The sequence below is a fragment of the Fukomys damarensis genome, unplaced genomic scaffold, assembly GCF_012274545.1.
Source record: "Fukomys damarensis isolate Sample0158 unplaced genomic scaffold, DMR_v1.0_HiC HiC_scaffold_35, whole genome shotgun sequence".
NCBI lineage: Eukaryota > Metazoa > Chordata > Mammalia > Rodentia > Bathyergidae > Fukomys > Fukomys damarensis.
This window is the reverse complement of record NW_022900947.1, coordinates 1,409,459-1,433,416: the sequence shown is the minus strand read 5'-3', so window position 1 is coordinate 1,433,416 and position 23,958 is coordinate 1,409,459. Positions and strand designations below refer to the sequence as shown.

Here is a 23,958-nt window from a genome sequence, read left to right as displayed (position 1 = left end):
TTTTTTTTTTTGGTACAAGGGATCAAACTCGGGTCTTTGTGCTTTTGAGGCAGGAGGTGGCACCACTGAACTAAATCCCAGCCCGTAGAACTTCTGCCCCCGCCCCTTTGGCACTAGGGATTGAACTAGGGAACTTGTGCTTGTGAGTCCAGCGGTGGAACCACTGAGCCGCATCCCCGGCCCCAGCTGTGTTGTGTTGCCACAGCTTCACAGACCATGGTGGCCTCAGCTGTGACCAGAGGCAAATGGAGCTGTGTTTCTGCAGCACTGGGCCTTAGAGAGCGATAGTCATACTTTAATTATGAAATGATTTCCTCCAGATTTATGTAGAAATGCTCCTGACAGTCCACTGTATGACCGTGTCCAACCCTGCTCACCTCCTAGAGGCCCTACCTTCAAGTACCGCTCACATAGAGCTTCAGAGATTAAGTTTCCAATACCCGAATTCATGCTATAGCACAGACGAGCCTCAGAAGCCTTGTGCTCAGTAAAGAAACCAGCCAAAAAGGCTGCACACCATAGTGTGATTCCATGTATGTGAGTAAAGACAGAGGGCAGACGGGGGCTTCTAGAGAGTGTGGGGTCACTTTTGTGGGCAATGAAGATGTTCTGGAATTAGATCACAGCTATGACCCAGAACTCCTACTAAAAACTGCTGAATTGCATACTTTAACTGGGAGAATTTCGTGGGATGTGAATTGTGCCTTCATAAGCTGTTTGAGAAAGTGAAGACTGCTTTCTCTGGGGAGTGATGGATGTGCTTGTCCTGGGCTGTTGAGCTGTCTGCCCAGACCTGGGACTGGCGCCCAGTGAGTGAGCCTGGGGCAGTGTGGCCAGAGAGGGTGGCCCCTGGGAATTGGGGCCTGGGTCAGGGCTCCATGTGAGGAGGAGGCAGTGACCACCCCAGGTTTCTGAGTCCATTGGGAACCCTGGGGAGCAGGCCAGAAGCGTGCATTATCCCACCAGCCTCAGCTGTCTCTGCGATCCTCCCTGTGGGGCTGACAGGGACCAGGACAGCCAAGCAGCTGCAGTAGCTCCCATGGGCGAGACTGGCATCTTGTAACTGATCCTTTGATTGAAGAAACAAGCTCAGCTCATGTGTGCCCTTAACAAGTCACTCAGCTCCCTTGGGAAGGCGGGGGGGGGGTCACTGCAGACAAGTAGTGTAACTTCCCACTTCCCTCCAGCAGACTCCCACACAGCTGAGGCCGAGGCTCAACCCCCACTCCAGGGCTGGGCCATCCTGGCGATGGGTACAGAGTTGGCATCCAGGGCACCTTGCTAGCACTGTGGGAAAGGAACTGCTTGTCATATTAACAGTTTGCTGTGTAGCAGTCAGTGTTAAAAATAAAGTGCAATTTAAAGAATGTTTAAAATTGAGGTTCAAAGCTCAGAGTTGTAGCAACACCCTCCTGTCAGGTATGGTTCCCCCCTTTGTGACTCAGCACACGGTTCCCCCTTGAAGTTGCCCACTGCCCCCTGGGTCCTGCCCTCTGGCTTTTGAGGTGCTGGATGACTCAGTGCTCTTTCACTCACTGCAGCGGTCGTGCTGTCTTCTGCAGTGCTCTCCCTTGGTCCTGTGTACAGATGTATTTGCTTGGGACTTCTGTTTGCAGATTCGTTTTCCTTTTGAAAACTCTTCAACCTGTGCAGTGACATGTGCCTATAGTCCTACCTGGTTGTGAAGCTGAGGCTGGAGGATCTCCTGAGGGGCAGGAGTTCAAAGCCAGCCCGGGCAAGATCATGGCTTGTAAGGGCTAGTGAGACCCTGTCAAAAAAGGAAGAAAAGAAAGGAAAAGCTCTCCGCACGGTGGTCTGGGGTGGACTGCAGAACCAACACTACAGCCCAGGCCATTGTCATCCCTGGGGGTCTTGTGAGATCCGAGCCACCTGCCCCCCTGGAAGGAGTAGAGAGCAGTGCTCCTCCTCACAGCCCACAGCCGGGTCCCAGGTAGGGCCTCACCTTCCCAGTGGGGCTGCCACCTGCCAGACTGCTGAGGGGCGCCTCTGTGTGCATGGTGTGCCCTGTGCATCACAAGGGTCCCTGCCCAGCCCCGAGCTCTGCTGAGCGAAGCTGCCACATCTTCTGTGCATCTCCTGTCCGACAGCTTCTCTCACAAGAACCCCCGGGCTGAGGGTGGAGCGCCACCTGGCAAGACAGCAGGTGCAGGGGTTTATTTTTATTGGGTGTTTAAACTGTTCTAACATCTAAAGCTGCTCTGGGCACTAATTTACCAGGCTGTCTGGGAAATTGCGGAGGCATGGACGTGCCTCTGACGAGGCCTGTGGGCAGCTTTGCACAAGCTTGTTCTTGTAAGACGTCACTGTGGGCAGCTCTGGTTATAAAAGCATTTCAAGTGAAAATGGAGTGAGGTTCATGGTGCTACAGAATTCACACATGTGAGCCTCTTAGTTGTGGGTGAGGTTTCGTGACTTCTAGCCAGAATAACTAGACAGTATAACCAAATGCTGCTTCCCATGAACTCTGTCGGGAGATGTGGTCTTCCTGTCGTGTGGATGTCCCAGTCTAGCTGCACGTCTGATGTTGGTGTGTGTGCTGCAGGGACAGTGCCATCTTGGTACCTCTGCCCTCCTTGGTTTCTTTCTTTCTTTTTTTTTTGGTGCCAGGGATTGAACTAGGAACCTTGTGCTTGCGAGGCAGGTGGCAGTACCACTGAGCTACAGCCCTGGCCCCCTCCTTGGTTTCTTCTTGAGAGCAGCCAAGGCCATAGGTGTCCTGCCCTCACACCACCCCTCTCATATACTGGAGTGGAGCATCTGGCCCCCTGTACAGGTCCACAGGCCAGGAAGCAAACACAGTATCCCTTGCAGAATTCATCCATTGAGGGCTCAGTGGGTTGTTTGGGGCCAGGGTGGCTCTCAGATATTTGTACCCGAGTCCGGCTGAGGTTAGGCCTGAGGGCCTGCTTAGTGCCCTTCACCCTGCCTGAGCTGGAAGAGCCGTGTGAGTCAGGCTGGGTGAGATCTTTTCATTTGGCCCAGGTGTCCCCAGCTTTAAGGCTCTGAAGGGCCAGAGATTCCTGAGTGGACCAGAAGAGAGCTGAGCCTGCTCTGCCCTGTGAGGTCTGAGGACCCATGTTGGCCAGGGAGCCAGGAACCAGCAGGCAGCTCCTTAGGTTCTCTGTAAGGGGAGGCCGCCCTTGTGTCTTCCACACCCTGGGGTTGCTTCTGCCCTGTAGGCTTTGCTCACAGGAACCGCAGCTAAGGATGGCGGCCATGACACCCTCTCCACTCCAGGCTGCTGCAACTCTTGCTGTTGCTTCTCCAGGGAGCAGCCCGACAGGGTAAGGACTGGGAGCCCATTGTTGGTGTCCCTGGACTCTAAACCCCAAGAAACTCTGAGCAATATGGCTGGCTGTCCTCAAAACTCTTTGAAACTGACCGCAGTCCCCATTTTAGCCACGCCATTTTTGCAGAAATATAAGAGCTGTCACACTGAGCTATGGCTATCCTAGCCTCACAACTGCCGTCTTAGTCACTTTCCCATCACTGGGACATAATACCCAACGCCTACAACTTGAGAGGTTTATTTTGGCTTATGGTCTTTAGAGGCTCAGTCCCTGGTTAGCTAGCTTCAAGGCAGAAACAGGATAGCAGGTGGGAATGGTAGAAGGGCAGAGTGGCAGGGCCTGGGCAAAAGAAAGTTGCTCACAACATGGTGGCTAGCAAGCAAAGTGAAGAGAGGAGGCAGGGAGGGAGATAAACCCTTCCAGGTCATGCTGCCAGTGACCTGCCTTCCTGACCAGGCCCCACCTCCTAACAGCCTCCTTGACCCAGTCACCTTGAAGCCTCTGGGGGCTTTTGGGAGACATTTGAGATCTAAACCATATCAGCCACTCAAGGAAATATTAGCTGTGGCTGCAGCAGGATTAAAACACGGACCCAATTCCAGATGACTGTGCCCTGTGGCTACTCCTGATGACATTACCTGTCCCCTTGGCCCCATTACTACAAAGATTTTATAGAAAAGGCCTGCAGAATGTACCAAAACACATGCACAGCCTGCTCTTGCTCTGTGTGAGCAGTGCTCCTCACACCCCTCAGTGCTGCAGCACAGATCCCAGGAAAGCCTCACTCGGGCTCCTCTTGCCTACTTTTGGTTCTCGTCTCAGGCACAGTGGGCTGAGCAGCTGCACCAAGAAGAGCTGGTGCCACGAGGGGCGATGAGCCCTGCAGAGCCCCAGAGAACGACAGTGGAGACCAGTGACAGCTGGCAGAGATCAGTGGCTGCTGTGGCAGAGCCTGGTAGAGACCGGCAGTGCAGACCAGTGGTGACTGGCAGCAATCGTTAGAGACCTGTGGAGAGCCCCACCAGGTGGCAGAAGCTGTGGGAAGAGCTCCAGAGAGCTGCCAAGGGGGCTGTGAGCCTCAGCGGCCAAGGCGCTGACAGAAGTGGCTGGGAGCCTTGATGACTGTGGCACTGAGAACTGTGAATAAGCCTGAGATATTGGCACGCAGAGACCAGAGCCACTAATGTCAAGAAGACTGCACTTTGCCAATTTGTGGTTTCTGTCCACGTTGAGCAGAAGAACCCTGGGTGGGTTGGTGGCAGGGTGACCTGCACAGCGTGCTTGAGAGTGGCTATAGCAGGTCCATGTGCCACATGCACCAAAATGCCCTACTGTGCCTAGCCAGATGTGGGCACAGGCTGCAGCCTACCGTGCAGTGACAGGCCGGCTCCTTCCTGTTTTCCCTTCCCATGTTCTGTCTGCTGGTTACCAGCTTCTCTCTTTTTCCCATTTCACTCTGTGGAGGGCACCCCACCTTCACCTGTGGGCCCCACCCACTGGCTCTGCCAGCCAACCCCTCTCCCAGGGTGGCCCTGAAGCCGTGGGGCTCCTGCTTAACCTCTGCTCTCTGTTTCTGTATTTAGGGCCCCCAGCAAGTGTACCCTTCTCTGCTCACCCAGATGGCCTCTATCAGCCCGCTCTATTCTGCCCCAGGTCTGCTTGGTTCTTTGCCTCCCCTTACCCCATAGTCCTGCCCCCATCCTCCACTTTTCTGGGGTACCCCTTGCCTGATGACCAGGAGTGGCTAGGTAAGAGCACAGGAGCTGTGGGCTGGTGAGCTTCTGGCTGTCATGTGGGGTTCTACCCTCACTGTCCTGAGATGCAGGCAGTCTCATGGAGGGCACTGTTATCCAGAAGGTTGGCTGTTATCTGACTGTCTTGTCTTCATCAGCTTTTATCTGTGATGATGAAGGTGCTAGGAACTGTACTTGGTATTCATGGAGCACTTGCACTGGGTGGCACAGTGCCAGGTTCTCTGTGTGCTTCAAGGCCACTTTGCAGAAGGTCACCCTGGATGGGGTAAGTGACTTTCCCAGGTTCCCACCCAGCCAGCCACTCAGCTGGGACTGGGGCTGGAAGCCACCATCAGTCCTCTCAGGCGTTATAGAGATGATTCGTTTCCATCCTGCCATAGGGACAAGGTATGATTAATGTGAATTAACATAAAGCCTTTAGCCCTTCCTGGCCATACTTGCTGAGAAGGGCTCTAAGAGGGGCTGTACTGTGTGCTTGGGCAGAGAAGGTTTTCGGTGGCCTGGCTGGCCCATATGTCACTGAGGATGGGCCGTCTGTGGTTTCAGGTCAGGCTGGAGGCATGTGTAGGGTTAGAGCCTGTCCTTTGGGCTGCACCCCAGGATGGGTGACAGATGGCCTTGCTGTGGATACACAGCATTGATAGGCGTTGTTTGTGCAAACTGACTTGCCCCAGGATCACCTTCCTGGTCTGGCATTGAATATCTCAGACCCTTACTGGGCAGGATGGTCACAGCTGTGAGCCTGGTCCTCAACCTGCTGAGCCAGGTGTAGTGTGAGCTCTTCACAGGGCACCCCACCTGTCTTGGGCCTAAGAATGGCAATTTTTTTCTGACTTCTTATTATTCAGCAGGAGCCTGCCAAGAAACTAAGTCAGAGTAATGTCCTCCTCTGTCAGGTGTGAATGTTATGGCTTGTATGTAGATGTCCCCTCATGCACTCATAGGTGGGGCTTTTGGGAGTGGCTGGATCACGAATGTGTGATACTGGATTCTGGGCGTGTGATAACTGGACCAGTGTTCTAACTGGATTTGCAAATTCTGAGTGTGGCTGGATGGATTTACTGAAGACAGAAGACCCACCCTGGGTGGGAGTGGCACCAAGCAATAGGCTTACATCCTGGATGGAATAAAAGGGAATGAAAGAAAGAAGGCTGCTGCTTGCTGCCTCTTGCCTTCCCTGCCATGGACTGTTTCTCCTCTGTGATGCCCCTCAGCCATGTTGCCCTGCCTCAGAGGCAGCTGACTATGGACTATAACCTCTACAAACTGAGCTAAATAAACCTTTCAAAAAATAAAATTAAAAAACCTTTCCTACTTTAACTTGTGGTTGTTGGGTATTTTGTCTCAGCAACAAGAAAATAAATAAGACACTGAATGACAGATGGGTTGAGGTACCAGTGCCAACACTTGCTGGATGTGGGATCCTGGGTGGATTTGTGGGTTTTCAGAGCTCTCCTCTCTGTGAATTGAGGGATGGCCCCTGCCTCTAGGGGGGCAGGATTCTAAAGCAGGTCTACCAATCGCAGGGGAGGACTCTCTACTTAGAGAACAGCAAAGATCATGAGTGGCTGTCCTCCAGCCGCAGGGAGTTTACATCCTGCACACTGTCCTGAGCTGGCACTCTACTTACCCAAGTCCCAAAGAGACACCATACCCTCCCGCACAGGTCACCTGACGTGGCACAGACAGGCGGCAAGGGACAGAAGTTGTTTCTGATCGACTGTGGGCTGGTCCTCCAAGACTCAGAAGGGAAGCTGCTGTGGGAAGATGGAGTCTCAGCTTGGGGGAGAGGACCCAGAAAGGCAGCCTGTCCTGGGTTATCTGCCTCAGGCAGTGTGGCTTACTGGGCACATCCTCGGAAGATGTTTTCCTCCTGAGAGCAGAATAGCAAAGCCCAGGCTGTCCAGGCAGCTTCCCACTAACTGGAAGTGCTAGTTCCAGGAGGGCAGGGGCAGAGTGCAAGTGGTTCTGGGCAGCCCTCCACACATCCCATGAAAGCTGCAGTTATTGCTGAGACTTGTGTGCCAGAAAGTAGGGAGCCAGGCTAGCCTAAGACCACCTGGATCTGCACGGACGACAGGTTGACTGCTCTCGTGGCCGGCTTTGAGCAGTTATATATGTGCATGAACTGTGCCTTAGCCCCAGCCACCAGTTCCCAGACCTGACCAGGCCCCGCTATCCTGACTTCCAGGAGAAGCAGCTGGCCATCACAGCGGCTACTAGATCAGGATGTGCTGGGCTGTGCTCACCGAGTGACCGTGGGTCTAGGCTCAGTTCCACATTCAGGCCTGTAAGCCCAGGGAGGCCAGGTACCTGAGTCCCAGGAGAGTGCAAGGTGAAGGGCCCAGCAGAAGCCATGGCTAAGGCCAAAGTGAGAAGGACCCTCCCACTCCCATCTCTTGCCAGTTTCCCTGCCCATTAGGCATGCTGTCCACAGCCTTCTGTGTCCTGGGCAGACGGGGGCTATCGATAGGCCAGACAGACAGCAGTGCTGTCCCATGTGACCAGAGGAGTGAGTGCTTGTCTGCTAGGGGATGGTGACGGCACCACCAGGTCAGCAGGGCCCTGGCCTGTGGATGAGGCTTGGGAGCAGCAGGCTCCTGAGGGGACAGGGGGGTGGTGGGGACCCACAGGAGGGCCTAGGTCAGTATGGGGAGGCCTTGAGCAGTGCTGGCCTTGGGGACCTGCTGTCCCAGTGGCCAAGTCTTCTTGATGGCCTGGACTGTTGTTCCTGTGCTGGGGCTGAAGGTCAGCTGGAGGGCTGGGACTGAGTTTGGATGTCTCCAGAGGCTTCGCGGCTTGGATTTTGATGTTGGAGAGCAGAGCGTAAGGCTTTATTGGAAAGCTACGCCAGGAGAGGATGGGGCCCAGGGCAGGTTACCCTCTGCCTCCTGACCTCAGACCTGTGTGCCCCTGAAGTCCATGCATGACCACTGTCGCTGGGGATCTGCTATACTAGTCTCTGCTGATGAACACTGGGACTGTGGATGGCACAGGGCTGGCCACACTGAGTGGTTCTTCTTGGGGACTGGTGTTTAGAGCCCCATCCTAGGGACAGCTGTGGGGGTGGGGCTGGACCCCCGGAGCCTCCTGGGCTTCACTCCTTCGCTGGGCTTACCCAGGGCTGGGGGCATCCTCTCAGGTCTGCTGTGCCACCTGACCTGCCATCTCCCCCACTACTATCCTCTCCTGTGATGCTGCCACTCTGGAGTGACACAGCATGTCCCGAGGTCACGTTCGGAAGCAGGGGTATGAAAGGGATCTGGCCCTGGTACTCACCCCTCCTCCTCCTGCAAAGATGCTGGAGGGTCTCGGCGACCCCGGGCTGAGCTCTGGCCCTGTGGTGTCCAGCATGGGACCCAGGCCACTCGCTGCCTTTGTGAGCTTCAGTCTGGGCGCTTGGGTTGAAGGTGTGGCATGGGGCCTTCTTGCAGAGGGCTCAGATGCAGGGCTCTGATCAGGGCCGCACCAATCCCTCCCGGGCAGCTCCTGTGGGTGCTGTACATGCTGGCCACTCCAGGTCATCCTATGCCACGTCCACATCTATGCCTGCAGCTGTGTCTGTGCGTCGACAGCAAGGCAGCGCTGTGCACCTGTGCTCTGGGTGGTCCATTCTGTTTTGTGGCATTGAACATAGAGCAGCTTTGGGATTGCATCTCTTCTGCCTTCAACGAGGGTGCTGTGGCAGGAGCCACCACCTCCAACTAAATACCTTCTCTGGACCTATTCTTGTCACCTTTTTTTTTTTTTTTTTTTCCTGGGCCAACTCGGGCTCGTTTTTCTTTTTTTTTTTTTTTTTTGTACCAGGGCTCAAACTCAGGACCTTGTGCTTGTGAGGCAGGCACGGTGCCACTGAGCTAAATCCCTGGATCCCCAGCCCTCTTGACTCCTTCCAATGGTAAAAATTTTTGCTGCTATGAATCATCTTGAGATTATATTTTCATGGCATGATTAAAAGGCACTCCTGGAGTGGTAGTGCAAGCTTGAATCCCAGTCTCTGGGATGTGGAGTTAAGAGGATCACTGTGAGTTCAAGGCTAGCCTACATTACATAGTGAGGTCGAGGCCAGCCTGTATTGCATAGTGAGACCCTGTCTTAAAAAAAAAAAAAAAAAAGACATTCTTACTGGGTTCTGATTTACGATTTTACAGTGTTTAGCTCACAGATTTTAGTAGTCCATGTCTTCCCAGTCGGTTCCCCTAGTCATGAACACTTTACTTGTGGAAATTAAAAGCTTTAGCACCTCACATTAAAATGTTAGTGAATAAGCTGGTGTGGCCACATGGCTCCATCCACCCCTCTGACCTGGCTGTACTCCCTGGCAGGCAGCCCAGCCCTCACGGACCATGCCAGCTCAGTGCGATGCACAGGCCAGGGTAACTGCTCACCCCATGCTCTGTGTACCTAGAGATGGAAATTTAGTATCCTCATTTTTTTCTGGGTTCTGTTAATCAGAAGAAATGGAATTTTATCAGATTTGTTAATTCCTTTCTGGGGACCCCTGCCTGGAGGTTTTGTCTCACACAGTGCCTGCAGAGGGCTTGGGTGGGTGTGATTGATGCCCTAATAAACTCGCTTCTGCTCCCACCCTCTGGCACTACCAGCAGACATGTGGAACTTCAGATTTTTCCATCTGAAGTACCAGTCCTGAGGGGGCTGGAGGGCCGACTGAGCTAGAACCAAAATAGAGTAGGCCTTTTAAATGTTAGGTTTTTTTCCTTGAGTATTCCAAATTCCTTGTGTGTGTGTGCATGTGCAACCACAGCTCTCTAGTGGTCTACACATTTGTAGGCCTGATTTAAGGGCTTTTGCATACATCAGGTAAAACCAGTGGTTGTTTGCCTGTGTGCTCTCCTGTCAGACCACAGTGTCTAGTCACCCCCTAGCCCTTCCCAGAGGAAGTGAGGTGTGGCTTGGAGCCTGTTCTTACCGCAGTTGCAGGCAAGGACAATCAGATCCTGCCTATTCATGTGGGTTGGGTTTTGGAAGCCTTGTTTGTAATGCCCCTTGTCCCCCAGAGCTGTGCTTCCTGTGATCACAGACATCCTCACTGTTTCGCCCATCAAAAAGATCTACAAATGGCTTCAGAGGTCGTTTTAAATGCTCAGATGCCCAGGCCGAGAGGGGCTGTCTGTTGGCTGGCTTCAGCCGACCCAAAAGTTGTATTTACTTTGGGATCTGCAAGCACATGGGGAGTCTTCAGGGTCAGGAAAGAATGATCCTGAGTCATCCTTGGTTTGGGCACAGGCTGCTTTTGTAACCTCTTTTTTTTTTTGGTACCAGGGATTGAACTTGGGACTTGGGCGCTTGTGAGGCAGGTGGTGGCACCACTGAACTAAATCCCTTCCCCATGTACCTTCTTCCTGAAGCAGAGACTGCTTCCTGGATGCGTCCGTGTCCAGTGCCCTAAGTTCAGCGCCTGGCCTGGTTACTGGGCTGGCTGGCATCCTACCTACGAGGCAGCACCCGGGCTGGGAGACATGCAGCTTGGGGCGTTTGTCCTCCAGGTTGCATTTAGATTGTGGGCTCTGGCCCATTTCTGAGAGAGGCACTCAGCCATAGTGAGGCATCAGGCTTAGGAATGTCCCTGCCCTTCTATACCCCCAGATGCCAAGCACCGAGGGCCTCATCAGGGACATGGTGCCCTGCACAGGTGCATTAGGCCTGCTGCAAGCTTAGCTCTGTGCACTTGTAACCAGGTGCTGTCTGAGGCTTCCCACCTTCTGGCACAAGAAACGTCCAGAGGAATGGGTGCGCAGCAGGGGAACGGGGTGCCACAAAGCTGGGGTGGGGTCTGAGGGTGGCATCTGAGAAGCAAAGGGCAAGGCCTGCTGGAAGGTGCACCCTCCTGGGCCCTTCCCTGGGGGAGGACCTGGAGCTGAGCGCCTCCTGCCTCCCACACTTGGAAGCAGTCTGGGTCCTGCTTCATCAGAGTGGCCTCAGGGTTGGGGCCTGAGGCTCATGCTGGGTTTGGCAAGAGCCCAGGACATCAGCCCAACTGTGGAGAGAAGGGGGCCGGGCCACACACAGAGGGGATGGTATCGGTGCCCTCTCGTCTCCACCAGCAGCGTCTGCTTAGACATCAGCCTGCAGGCAGGACAGGGAGCAGCTGCTGGATGGACAGGTATCGCCTCAGCCTCGCTGCAGAGTCCTAGGAAGGCTCCTGTACCTTGTGACCAAGGCCCTGCAGCCTAGGAAAAGCTGGAGAGGAGGGGGCAGTGTGGCTGGGAAGGAAACTGTGATGCAAAGAACTAGTTATGAAATGAGCCGAGGTACTCACACTCAATGTGGCCACACGAGTGTGCAGTACCACTGTGAAGTTTGTGCCCAGGTGTGGTTGGGTACCTTTCCCTCTCTGTGACTGTCCTCTGGGTGGTTATGCAGAAAGAATGCCTTCTATAAAGACACACGCAAGGGCTGTGTGACCTTTTCACTGTGCTTCTCTTACTCCCCGAGTCTCATGTCCAGGGCAAGGGGCTGGTGGTGTCTGGTGCAGCAGGACCTCCATGTGGGGGCACCAACGTGCATTCAGATGTGCTCTGCGCAGAGCGAGGGGCCGAGCAAGGGGCCATGGCCAGCGGGCCCAATTGAGGAGGGCAAGGAGCCTGGATTTTGCTCATAGTGTGGTGTCGCAAGACCCAGTCCTGAACCTCTTTGAGTCTGGGGTGAAGGAAGCCCTGAATAGAGGCACTGCCTGCACCGAGAGGCTGGACCGGAAGGACTTAGAGGTTTCCAGAGAACAGGGCTAGCAGGCTGCCTGGCACTGTCCATGTTTCTGCTTTTCAGTGGGGAATATATGGTCTTTGGTGGCCGTCTTTATCATTGCTGTTCAGATCTGTGAATAACATCTCTCCTAAGAGCTCTTTCTGTAGCCCCTGAGCCCTTTTTCCTACAGAGCCCCTTGTCTGTGTTGGATAAGGACCCAGGGTTGGGGATTGCCAAGCTTGAGCCGTGGTGGCCTGCGCCTCCACCTTGGTTGTGTCCTGAAATGCTTCTGTAGGAATCTAACAGGAGGGGGTTCTGGGCTGGGGACTGGGCCCAGCAGTGACCCTGTGTCCCCTCTGGTCAGCTGTCACTCATGTGCCTGGTGTCTCTCTCCCCAGAGGTCCGATCCACAGCTGCTGGCCCAGTTCTACTATGCGGATGAAGAGCTGAACCAGGTGGCTGCAGAGCTGGACAGCCTGGACGGGCGGAAGGACCCCCAGCGCTGCACGCTGCTCGTCAGCCAGTTCCGCTCCTGCCAGGTGAGCACTGAGTATGGGACAGAGCAGCCTGGCCCTAGTGACCCCCAGGCTCTGTCACCGCCTCACTTCTGTGAGGACCTCCTCAGGGACTGCCGCAGGGACGCAGAGAGGGTGGTGAGGTACTTGGATGTGTGTGTTGTGCTGCTGGGGTGACGTGACCATGCTCCACGCTGACTCACGGTGCCAGAGCTGCAGCTACAGAATAAACAGGGCCCTGCAAGCTGCTGCTAAAAATATCTCAGCTGACACTCTTTTCTTCCTGTGCACCAGACGCTCAGGGGCGTCTCCAGGACAGTGGAGGGATGGTGCAGTTTTGTCAAGTGATCATCAGGCAAGGTCTTCACAAAGATTGGACCATTTTCTGTGTGTTTTGCCCACGAAGTCTTTTTTGTTTATTTGTTTTTGAGATGGGGTCTCATTATGCAGTCCAGGCCACCCTTGTACCTGCTAGATAGCCCAGGCTGGCCTTGAGTTTGAGATCCTTCTGCCTCAGCCTCCCGAGTGCCGGGATTATAGACACGTGCAAACACATCCAGTTCTCACCATGCCTGGTTTCCACAAGGGCTTGTTCGGTCCTCTGTCCTGGGAGGGGACACTGACGTGTTCACCAAACAGGGAGCCCATCACTGTCCCTGTGGTCTTGGGGGTCCCATCTCTGTGCCTCCTGGAAAGTGGCCACACCGGACGAGGGCTGGGAGCCTGGATTTTGCTCCAGCATGGTCTGGGTCAGGGGTCACCTCCTCTTCCACTTGGCCTGCCTCCAAGGGACTTGCCTGTGCTAGGGCCGTGCCTGTGGCCAGGGTGGCCTTCCAGGCTTTGCTTTTCAGCTGTCTCAGCAGTGGCCTCACCCACAGCACCCCAGGCCACTCTAGGCCTGGCCTCCCTGTTCCCAGGAGCTCATGTTAGAAACAGCTCCTGACAGGGCACTGCTCCTCAGGTCCTGCTGGAGGGAAGGAGAGGCATGGTCGACTACAGGGATGGCTGTTGTCCCTTTTCTTCCCCTCACCAGGAGCCAGGTGCTTGTGGTTGGACGATGGTGCTGATGACAAAGCACTGCTCTAAGTGAGTCTGAGTGGCTGGCTGAGAGCTGGTGGCCCCTTCTCAGGCCAGGTGCTGAGGGATGTCCTGGGGGACGTGCAGCTCTGCAGAGAACACAGCAGGACACACATCCTTCCTGTCCCTGGGGTCCAGCAGCCATGAGGACAAGGAGTCTCCTGGCACCGTCTCTCTCTGCTGGATCCTTGAGGGGGCTCCCTGGCCCCAGGCCTCTTTCCTGTGGTCCTCCATGCTCTGAAACCCTGCTGCGTGGACTACTGTTGCTCTCTCCCTGTGTTAGCCAGAAGTTTCCCTCTGTGGTGCACTGGGTGAATGCAGGACTTGCCCAGTTGTCTTTCTGGAAGTCCCAGTGATGTCTGTTGATGCACACTGTGTGTGAAGTATATTGTGCTAGCACTGGGGACTTATGTGTGTGTAAAACGAGACTCTGCCTAGGCAGCAGGTGTCCGGCTGTGGCATGCCAGGCCATCACGCTGGGCCTCAGACCCCTGAGGCTTTGCCCTTTCCTCACAGTGCTGGTGATGGAGCCTGCTAGGTGAGCACTCTCCCACTGAGCTGCAACCCAGCTCCTTTAGCTGATCCCCACTTCAGCCTCCTGTGCGGCTGGGATTGTAGGTGTGCCTGGCGGATCCCTCACTCTAATATTTTGCCATGTTTTGCTCTTGAGTTTATTGACTCGTGAGAGAGGAGCCTTCCTACCCAGGAACCTCTCAGAGAGAAATGACAGTAGTACCACTTTATGCCAGCTGGACCTTGTTTTTATTGTTTGTGTTTTTCAGGCTTCATTAACGTTATTTGTGTAGCAGACTTTGCTTCAGTGTCAGCGCACAGGCTTCTTGTGCTGGAAAGATTGTGTCCCCACTCGTGGTGATTTCTCATTCTTTTTCAGAGGGCGAAAGGGAGGGATGCTAGATTCAGAGCTATTTCTGGACAGCAGTCGGCAGCACCTCGTCAGAGCCTGGATGTGGTCTACATCCTGACTTTCTCATTCTGATTCCAGAAATCAGTGGGTCGTGGGGAAATTACCCCCAGTTTAGAGTGCTGTGCCCCGTGGTGATGGCAGCATTATTCCCCTTGGAGAGCTAGAGACGCCGGAAGTGTCCTGAAGCAGAGGATGGGGTGACCTTGCATGGCCCCCAGTAAGAGCCAGGCTGGTACCAAGTCAGACCCGGTTCCACAGTTGATGACAGCGTCGAGCACATACATGGTCAGGTGCTCACAGGTCCCCACTCCCAAAGGATCAGGCCCGCGGCAGACAGGAACAGGAAGGAAATAGACCCAGCTGGCAGGGTTTTTCCACTGAGGACACTTTCCCTGCCTTTACACCGTCCTGTCATTTCCTGACTTTTTATAATGAATGCACATTCATTTATATTTTAAAAATTTTAGTATATGTGCTGCCGAAGCGAGCACTACATTTAAAAATTAAAGGAAAAAAATCTTTAAGCATGCAATGTTCTTGTCATCTTATGGAATCAGAGGTCAACATTTAAAGAGTAGGACAATTTTAAAGAAAGGAGGGAATGAGACTCAGGCTACAGAACAGACTGCCGCTGTGCTTTGTGTTCAGAGCAGCAGGAAGAAAATAACTTTAAAGAGTCTTTAAAACAGCCTTGCTGTGTACTGAGGCTTGGCGTGGGCCAGGATGGAACCAAGAGTTTTACAAACATTAGCTCACTCCATCCTCCAGGCAGCTGAGTTGGGGTTTCCATCCTGCAGATCAGGCTCCAGCAATGGGAGGAGTACATGGTCCTGGCCGGCGCCGCACAGCCCTGAGGCTGGAGTCAGGGCCTCCCTAGTGGGGGCAGGCAGCAGGGCCGTTGACTTGAGTAACTGAGGGCGATGGGACCCCTTCCTCCGGCCTGGGAAGGTCCCCAGAGGCATCACATGCACAAACTCTGAGCGCCGAGGTAGCACTGTTGTCCTGGAGTACACACTGGTGTCACCCTGCTACAGGGACAGGTTCTGGGAATGCAGGTAGGAGTTTCCCCAACTCAAGGCACCCTAGCGTGTTTGACTTTTCCTGGCAATCATACAGCAGGCCTGGCTGTGTGCCTGGATCGCTGCTGTGCATGTTCCCCACAGGACTTGACAGCCACCAGCCGGCTGTGGTGACGTGTGAGTCATCCCCTTTCTCTTTCAGGACAACGTGTTGAACATCATCAATCAGATCATGGACGAGTGCATCCCACGGGACCGTGCCCCCCGGGACTTCTGCGTCAAGTTCCCCGAGGAGATCCGGCATGACAACCTGGCTGGCCAGCTGTGGTTCGGGGCTGAGGTAGGGGCAGCCGCTTGGGTTCCTGGCTTGCAGATGGCACATGAGCCTGTGAGGCCATGGTGCCCTAGGAGGGCCAGAGGAGCCGCAAGCCTGCGCCCCAACATGCAAGTGAAGCTTCCCACAGATTCTTAGGAGGTTTCTAGGCCCCCAGACACCCAGAACCCACACAAAGTTCTTAAGAGCTGTAACACCAGTGTTGAGAACAGGAGTTCCAGCTGAGCATGGTGGTGCACACCTGTTTTCCCAGCCACGCAGTAGGCCGAGGCAGGAGGATCAAAAATTCAAGCCTAGCCTGGGCAACTCAGTGAGACCCTGTCTCAAAAGTTAAAAACAAAGGATTGGGGATGGATCTCAGTAGTACAGTGCTTGGCTAGCATGTTTAAGGCCCTGGGTTCCATTCCTAGTACACACACACACACACACACACACACGCAGTGGCAGTGGTGACGGCATGGGGCAACTGCTAGGCCTTGGATGGATCTCAGTAGTACAGTGCTTGGCTAGCATGTTTAAGGCCCTGGGTTCCATTCCTAGTACACACACACACACACACACACACGCAGTGGCAGTGGTGACGGCATGGGGCAACTCTGCTAGGCCTTACTCTTGCTACATCTCCCAGTGAGGAAACCAAGGCATCAAGTGGAGGCACCCCACACTTGCCTAAGGGCAGGACTACCACCTCCCCGGCCCAGTGACTTCTGTGACTCCCCACTCACCTCTCCTTGGCTGTGTGATTGAGACCTCAGGCTCCAGAGCTTCGTTTGACTGAGCCTTCTAGGCTTCATTGTCCTCCCTGCCCTCCTCTCCATGGCTTCCCAGATCAGTCCACCCCAGCCCCGGTCTACCTGCCGTGCCTCTGCCTGCTTCACCCCTCTGAACATGCTGGCTGGGGCATCCTCCACGCCTCAGCCTCGGTGTCCCCCCTCTTCTCTCCAGGGACCCTGGGCAGAGGGCTCCTGTGGGGGGCGCCAGAGAAGGCAGATGCTGCCTGCTGCTGGGCCAGGTGTGTGTGTACAGTGTGCCATCTCCACGCGTGGTGCCTGCAGCTCCCTGCTGCTCTCAGCAATCCTCCACCCTGTTGCCCGGCCACCCAGGAAATCACTTCTTGTCCTGACTTGCTAATAGAGACAGACTGGTGACCTACCACTCAGCCCGTGGACAGGAACCCTGCCTCCTCTGACTCTCCTCGAGCTGGCTGCACCCCATGTCTGAGAGCAGCTGGCAAAATTTTATGCTTATGCCACACCCTGGAGTCTGACAGATGTGGGGGTTTGTGGGTATAGAGAGGCCCCCCAACCTGTTGGGAGCCAAGGGCTGTCAGGACTTGGGTGTGGGTGTGAGGACCATCAGGTGTCCCTGAGCCCTGAGTACATTGACAATGGTGTCTGTGACTTGTCAGCCAGCCCCACGTGCTAGGGGGGTGAGGGCAGAGCAGCCCTGCTGCGTCATGTGCCGGCCTCTGGGGACTCCTGACTCTGTGGCAGCCACCCTCAGACAGGACTGGGAGGAAGCAGGGGTCACATCCTGGGGGCCCCTGCACAGAGCCCTGACCCAAGAGCCTCATGTCAGACCCCCACCTGGTCCTGCATGGTGCCTGTTGGTCATCAGAAGGGACAATGTCATTGCTGCCATGTTTGCTGGGGACTTAAGAGGAACCTTGAAGGGGACCAGAAGTGGGGACTGCTGAGGTCTGGGGCTGGCATCTCTCAGCATGTCCTCTGTCCTCAGTGCCTGGCCGCCGGCTCCATCATCATGAACCGGGAGCTGGAGAGCATGGCCATGCGGCCGCTGGCCAAGGAACTAACTCGAAGCCTGGAGGATGTGCGGAGTGCCCTGCGAGACCAGGCGCTGCGTGACCTCAGCACCTACACGGAGAAGATGCGAGAGGCACTGAGGCGCTTCGATGTCCTGTTCGCTGACTTTGAGCTGAGGTGACCTTGATGGCCCTGAGGATGGGGAGTTGCGGCCTTTGCCCTGTACCTGGTGTGCCAGTTCTCATATTTCCAGCTAGGGAATTCCACCATGCCAGGCACACCTGTCATCCCAGCACCCTGGGAGACTGAGGCAGGAGGATTCCAAGTTTGAGCCCAGCCTGGGCTACTCAGTAACTTAGTAAGACCCTGTCTCAAAAGAAAAAAAGCGGGGGAGGCGGTGCTGGTGATGGAGCTAGGTACAAAGGGCCTGGGTTTAATTCTCAATACTGGAAAAAAAAAAACTCTAAAAACAAAAGCTCAACAAACAAAATGAGAAAAAACATGAGAACCCCATGCAGGGAGCAGCCTGCAGGGGCTCAATGCCATTGCTGGTGTGGGTGACCCTGGGTGGTGCAGTGTAGGGTGAGGGCCTTCCGGAGAGGGCCTGGAGCAGAGGTGGCCTGTGGTCCTGAGGGTCAGGACCTGGAGGGGCTCTTTGTGAGGCCCCTGCTTTGTGCACAGCTCACTGCAGTGGAAATGGGCGGGCTGCAGTCAGTGGCCCTGTGGTCTGCAGAGCCTGGAGGGACTTCTAGAGTGGTTCTCTTTAGGAAATGAGAGTGCAAACTGTTGGGGTTTACTTTTTTCTCTTTTCTTTGGATTTTCTCAATAGGCATTCATACCAAGAAAAAATGAGAGTGGGTGGTTTAGCAGGAAAGACGTGTTCTCATCTGGGAACAGCTGGGCTGGCTGTCCAGGCTCACGGCCCCTCAACAGACACCCAAGCATCCAGCTCTGCGTGGCCTGACTGCCATGGCGGGGCACACGGGGCTGTTTAGTGCTTATGCACACACACTTGCACACTTGCCCACTTGCTTACCTGTCAGGTTGGCACCAGGGAAGGGCGGGTGCTCATTGGCAGGGATGGCTTGTCTGGGGGCCAGCCTGACACTCCACAGGGGAGCCCCAGACCTGCCCTGCAGGAGCTTTGCTTTGAAATGTCACCCACAGCTGGGAGCTGCGTCTGTGATGCTGAAGGTTAGGGGTCTAAGAGCCCCTTTTTAGGAGGCTCAGGTGGCTTGAGGGCCTGATACAGCTTGTTGTGTCTGCAGCTATGTCTCGGCCATGGTGCCCGTGAAGTCCCCCAGGGAGTACTATGTGCAGCAGGAGGTCATCGTGCTGTTCTGTGAGACCGTGGAGAGGTGAGGACCAGCAAGGGGCAGCCCAGGTTGGCCCTCATCCGAGGTGTCTGCCTGCTGTCCTTCCTACCCCTTCCCTCTGCGCAGGCGGCAGCCGGCAGGGCCTCCCCAGTCATCCCATGTGTCCCACCCTTTCTCTGGGCCGAAGGACAGTACTGCTGGGACTCCTGTGACAGGAGGAAGGCTGGCAGGCTTGGCCCACCAGGCTGGCAATGCCCTCCTCTCTCACCTGCCTACTGCCCAGCTCCTCACCGTCACAGCCCACAGGGGAGCCTTCGCCGGCTTCAGGCCAGTTGAACACAGTTTGGGGGTGACTTATCAGTGTCATCAAATTCAGGTTTTCTGAGCGGATGTGGGGGCCAAGTCTTCAAGATGGGCATTTTTCTAGTTTGCTGTGGTATTAGTAAGTTTTGAAATTGACCAGCATCTCGTCACAAGTTTGTTATTTTTAGAAGACAGACCAGTCACTGCTGATTCTTTGAGAGAGATTTTCAGTTGCCAGAAAATGAGGTGACAGGAAGTGACTGCCTTTGATCTTGAAGTCACTGTGGCATCTGCACTGCTCACCAGGTTTGGAGAAAGCCACCTGCTATGTGGAAGGGGACATCAGCCCCATTCCTCTGGAAGTGTCAGCTAGGATGGGGAATGTTGGCCCGTGTTTATTCTTGGTTCTGGTGGTGCCCCAGTTTCCTGGTTAGGCAAAGCTGCCACCTAGCTTGCTCTGTGGGAAGTCCCTACTGTCCCCACACACCTCACCTGCTTCCCACACTTCCACTTCCTTCCTGGGGCCAAGGTGGAGTAGGTGGAGGGACAGGTGCAAGACTCTTCCGGAGCTACCCAAACAGTGCAGCCTCTCCAGCGTCAGCCTCCCGTGGGTGTGGGGTGAGGGGTGGGCCTACCCTTCTCCTGCCTCCACTTGGGTCCAGCCCTGGAGGCACCACTCACTCCCTCTTGTCTCTGGCCAGGGCCCTGGACTGCGGGTACCTCACTCAGGACATGATTGACGACTATGAGCCAGCACTCATGTTCACCATCCCCCGGCTTGCCATCGTGTGGTGAGTGCCCCTTCTGCATATTGAGAGCAGTCCTGCTCTGTCTTTGTTACTTCCTCATCGCCAGGACACAATAGCTGACAGCCACAAGGTAAAGGAGGAGAGGTTTATTTTAGGTCACAATTTGCAGAGGTTTAGTCCATAGTCTGCTGGCTCCAAAGCAGGGCAGCACGGCAGAGGGGGAGCCCAGAGAAGAAACAGTCCATGGCAGGGCAGGCAGGAGGCAGCCGCGGTCGAGGGAGGAGGAGGGATATGTACCCTCCGGGCCACGCCAACAGTGATCCTCCTCTTCACACCAGGCTTCGCCTCCCAACAGCATACCCAGCCGTAACCCGTCAGTGGACTAATCCAGTATCACACACCCATGAGCCAGTCACCTCCCCAAGGCCCCACCTATGAGCACACGAAGCGTTGTCAGGACATCCAGATATGAGGTGTAACACACCCCGTCCCTCAGCTTTCTGGAGCAGTCACCAGGTGGGCCCTTGGGCCTCCCTGCAGATGAGAAGCTAAGTATCCACAGCACCTCCTGCTTAACTTTGTCCGTGAGTTAGGGAGCAAGATGGCCAGACCCTTGTCACCCACCACAGGACAGGTGTGATGGACAGCAGCTCACTAGTCACAGATGCTGCCTTTCACACATGGCCACTTGGGGTTGCCTGCAGAATGGGGTGACATGCAGGGGCTTGTAGTGACAGGAGGGCAAGGTACCTCCGATTCCCAGTGGAGGCCGTGGGAGGTTTGACTCTCTTGGGCTGGTGGGGAGGTGACCACCTGGTGGGCTGGGGATGCTGCTGAGGGGCTACCTGGCAGAGAGCCTTCCTTCTGGCAAGGGACAGCGGATTCAGGGAGAGCAGGGAGCTCACTGACAGCTTTCATATACCCGAGGCTGGAAGTGCTGAGGCACCTGCGAGCATCTCCGAGGCAGAGCCTAGGTGTCTTGGGCTCTCCCCCTGCAGCTCATCCCCTGTCTCTGGACAGGAACTTGCTTCCTTGCTCGCAGGCGATGGTCACTGAGGGCAGTCGTTGCAGAGGAGAGCTCGAGGGGAACCTCTGGCCTTGTGGCCAGGAAAGTGGCCCCGTAGGCAGCTGGCTCACAGGTGCAGAGCTGGCAGAGTGGGGTGGAGAGTCCAGGGACAGACGCTCACTGGAGGTGTGGACGACTAGGATGTGGCCAGGGATGTGTGGTAGGCACCAAGGCTAGGATGGATCCAGGCCTGGCCACAGGAAGGAGGCCCGGGTCACAGACACACACGGCAGGTGCCTGTGCTGGGCCAAGCTGCCTCTGTGTGAAAGTGGGGTGCAGGGGAGCATGCAGTGCTATCTGCACATGAAGGGGTGCTCCCCCTGTGTGGGGGCAGGTAGCATTGGGGAGTGTCCAGCCTCCCGCTAGGCACCTGGCTGGCTGCCTTCCTTGGGTGCCTTCTTAGGATATTCCTGGGATGTCCTTTGGGCAGTTTAACCCTCAGTGCTTTTCTAGAGTCTTCTAATGGCTTGGTGCCCTGGCCTCCCTACTCTTCTCCCTCTTTGATCGGAGCTTTATCTGTAGACTGACCGAATTGGTCAGGTCCCGTTACAGGGAGCAGGTAGAGGGGGCACTTCTATCCCTTTGTTAATTTGTAGAATTTGGAAATCTCCCTCTGCCTGCAGGTGCTGAGCTGGAGGACCAGTGTCCCCGTGGCCAGCATGAAGTGACTTGGAGTGATGGGTCCTGCCGGTGCAGGCAGAGCCCATCCTGGCGCACAGAGCCCCCCTTAAGACTCTATTATGTGGTTTTTCATCCCAGGAAAAGGCCTTGGTGTGGCCAAACTCATTTTGATGGTCTCGATGAGCCGTTTGGATCCTTACCCCCCGCCCCCAGTACTGGAACCTTATGCCTGCGAAGCAGGTGGCAGAATCACTGAGCTAAATCCGTGGCCAGGTCCTTACTTCTTTGTTTAAACAACAGAATAGTAGAACTCCTTGGAGCAGGGCCTTGTTTGGCCAGCAGAACAGGGTCTGGGAGTCTTCAAGGGCTCTGCACCTGGGAGGACTAGATGTGACCTTGGGAAGTGGGGGTCCTGCCTCTCTTCCTGACAAGCCACCCACAGGTGCCTGCCAGTACAGTGTTCGGCGCTCACCTCACCCTTCATGGACGGTGCCCAACGTTCGAGGCTGCCTTCCTCCGAGTCGTCCTGAGCCATGCACGTCCACAGCAGCCATACTGACCCTCTCATTCTGCCTGCTGCCCTCCCTAGGCCCCAGCAGTTTTAAAATAACTGGTGGGGTCGGACGACCTGACCCAGGCACTCTGTGTTCTTGGTGCCTGTGCTTTTCAGCTCTTCATGGCTTCCCATCTCCGTCTGTGCCTGAGCGTAGGCCGCCTGGGACAGAGGCGGTCTCCCTGACTGTGTCATCATCACCCATAAAGACACCCGTACCCTTTGCCCTCCACGTCCACCACCACCCCTGTTGTCACACACATGCTCCAGGGACACCAGTTTTCTGTTTCTGTAGGTTTGCCCGTCCAGGTCCTTTGTATCAGTGGGTTTGTGTTATGTGTGTGTCCCCCACCAAATCAGGGATGCTACCCCTCTTTATCTACCAGTGTGCCCTTGGTGCCTGAGGTCTGCTAGCACAGGGGCTGCTGCAGAGTTCTGTTACATTGGTCTGACAGGGCATAAACAGAGATTGCATTTACAAAGATTGTCCCTAAAGTATTACTTGAAAACCAAAAAAATTTGAGAGGGGGTGGATTCCAGAACTAAGGGTTTGATTTAAAATGTAGCCCAGTGATGGTGAACCTTTTAGAGATTTCAATGATACAAAAAGCCGGTTGTGGCATGTGTGCCATAGATTCACCGCCACTGTCGTAGCCATGAAAGCAATTTTAGAAAAAAAACCCCAAATATCGTGTAGAAACACCCCCAGGGTGTTACTACAAAAAGTTGTTACCAAATCCTGTGTATTTACTTGCGCTATTTAATGTGACAGATAAAACTTATGTAAACAAAGCTAAGCAACAAACATTCTTTCATTATTGTGATAAAATATGCGCAGCACAATTTGCTGTTCTAACTGTCCCGAGTGTCGTTAGGACAGTCACATTGTGTACCACCACTGGCCCCATCCGGCTCCATCACACATCAAACATTCTTTCATTATTGTGATAAAATATGCGCAGCACAATTTGCTGTTCTAACTGTCCCGACGTTAGGACAGTCACATTGTGTACCACCACTGGCCCCATCCGGCTCCATCACACGCTGACTTTCCTCTCCCCTCCTCACCACAAACTTCCCATGTCCGTGGATTTGACTCTGCAGGGACCTCCTTACGGGAATCACACAAGATTTGACCTTTTATGAATGCATTATTTAACTTGCTATAGTATCAGGGTTCTCCTTTGGTATGGTAAATATCAGAATTTCTTTCCTTTTTAAAGGCTGAATAATATTCCACTGCATATAATTAACTGTAATTTTAATTTGAGATTTGCAATAGTACTGAAAAGAATAAAATACCTAGAAATAAACCTAACCAAAGAGGTGAAAAGACATGGATGTTGAAAAAATTAAAGAAGATCTACTATAATGGAAAGAAATTCCATGTGCATGGATTGAAAGACTTAATATGTTAGGGTGGCAGCGTTCTGCAAGGTGATCGGTAGCCCTGAAACTGTCAGAACCCCACTGCCTCTTTCCTTACATAAACGAGAAAGCTGTTCCTCAATTTCATATGGAACTGCAGTGGGCCCTGAATAGGCAAAACAACATTGAGAAAGAAAGACATGTTGGAGGACTTGTGAACGAACCTTCATTTCAAAACCTACAAAGCAAAACAGTATGGTCCTTGCCTTCTGATACAGATAAAGACCAGTGGAGCAGAACTGAGAGGCCGGAAATACACCCAAAAGTTTGTGGCCCACTGATGTTTGACAAGGCATTCCGTGGGGAAGGAGCATTCTTCTAAATCTGCGCAGCTGGGACAGGCAAACAGCCGCTTCCAAAAGAGCAAAGCTAGGCCTCATGATGGTTAATTTTCTGTAAATTAACAGAGACTCGGCTGGGCCTTGGTAACCACGTTAGGCCACCACCAGTCAGGGTGCTGCTGTGAAGGTGCTTCAGGCTGAGTCTTCCATGGATCAGTGCCCCCCAGGCACAGCGGGT

At 54.4% G+C, this 23,958-nt stretch overlaps 1 protein-coding gene across 6 annotated transcripts in view; it reads left to right on the top strand.

Annotated features, from left to right (window-relative positions):
- Positions 1 to 23,958, top strand: part of Zfyve28 (zinc finger FYVE-type containing 28) — a 95,795-nt gene that overhangs the window by 41,555 nt on the left and 30,282 nt on the right. For 4 of the 6 annotated variants that reach the window (XM_019210293.2, XM_033758877.1, XM_033758878.1 and 1 more), the window contains 5 exons: positions 12,169 to 12,309; positions 15,509 to 15,646; positions 17,378 to 17,580; positions 18,672 to 18,761; positions 19,724 to 19,813. In XM_019210293.2, the coding sequence (XP_019065838.2) occupies positions 12,169 to 12,309; positions 15,509 to 15,646; positions 17,378 to 17,580; positions 18,672 to 18,761; positions 19,724 to 19,813 (662 nt within the window). Of the gene's footprint in view, positions 1 to 12,168; positions 12,310 to 15,508; positions 15,647 to 17,377; positions 17,581 to 18,671; positions 18,762 to 19,723; positions 19,814 to 20,109; positions 22,929 to 23,958 lie in introns of those variants that run through there. The other 2 variants (XM_033758879.1, XM_033758880.1) reach the window with 2 other exon arrangements.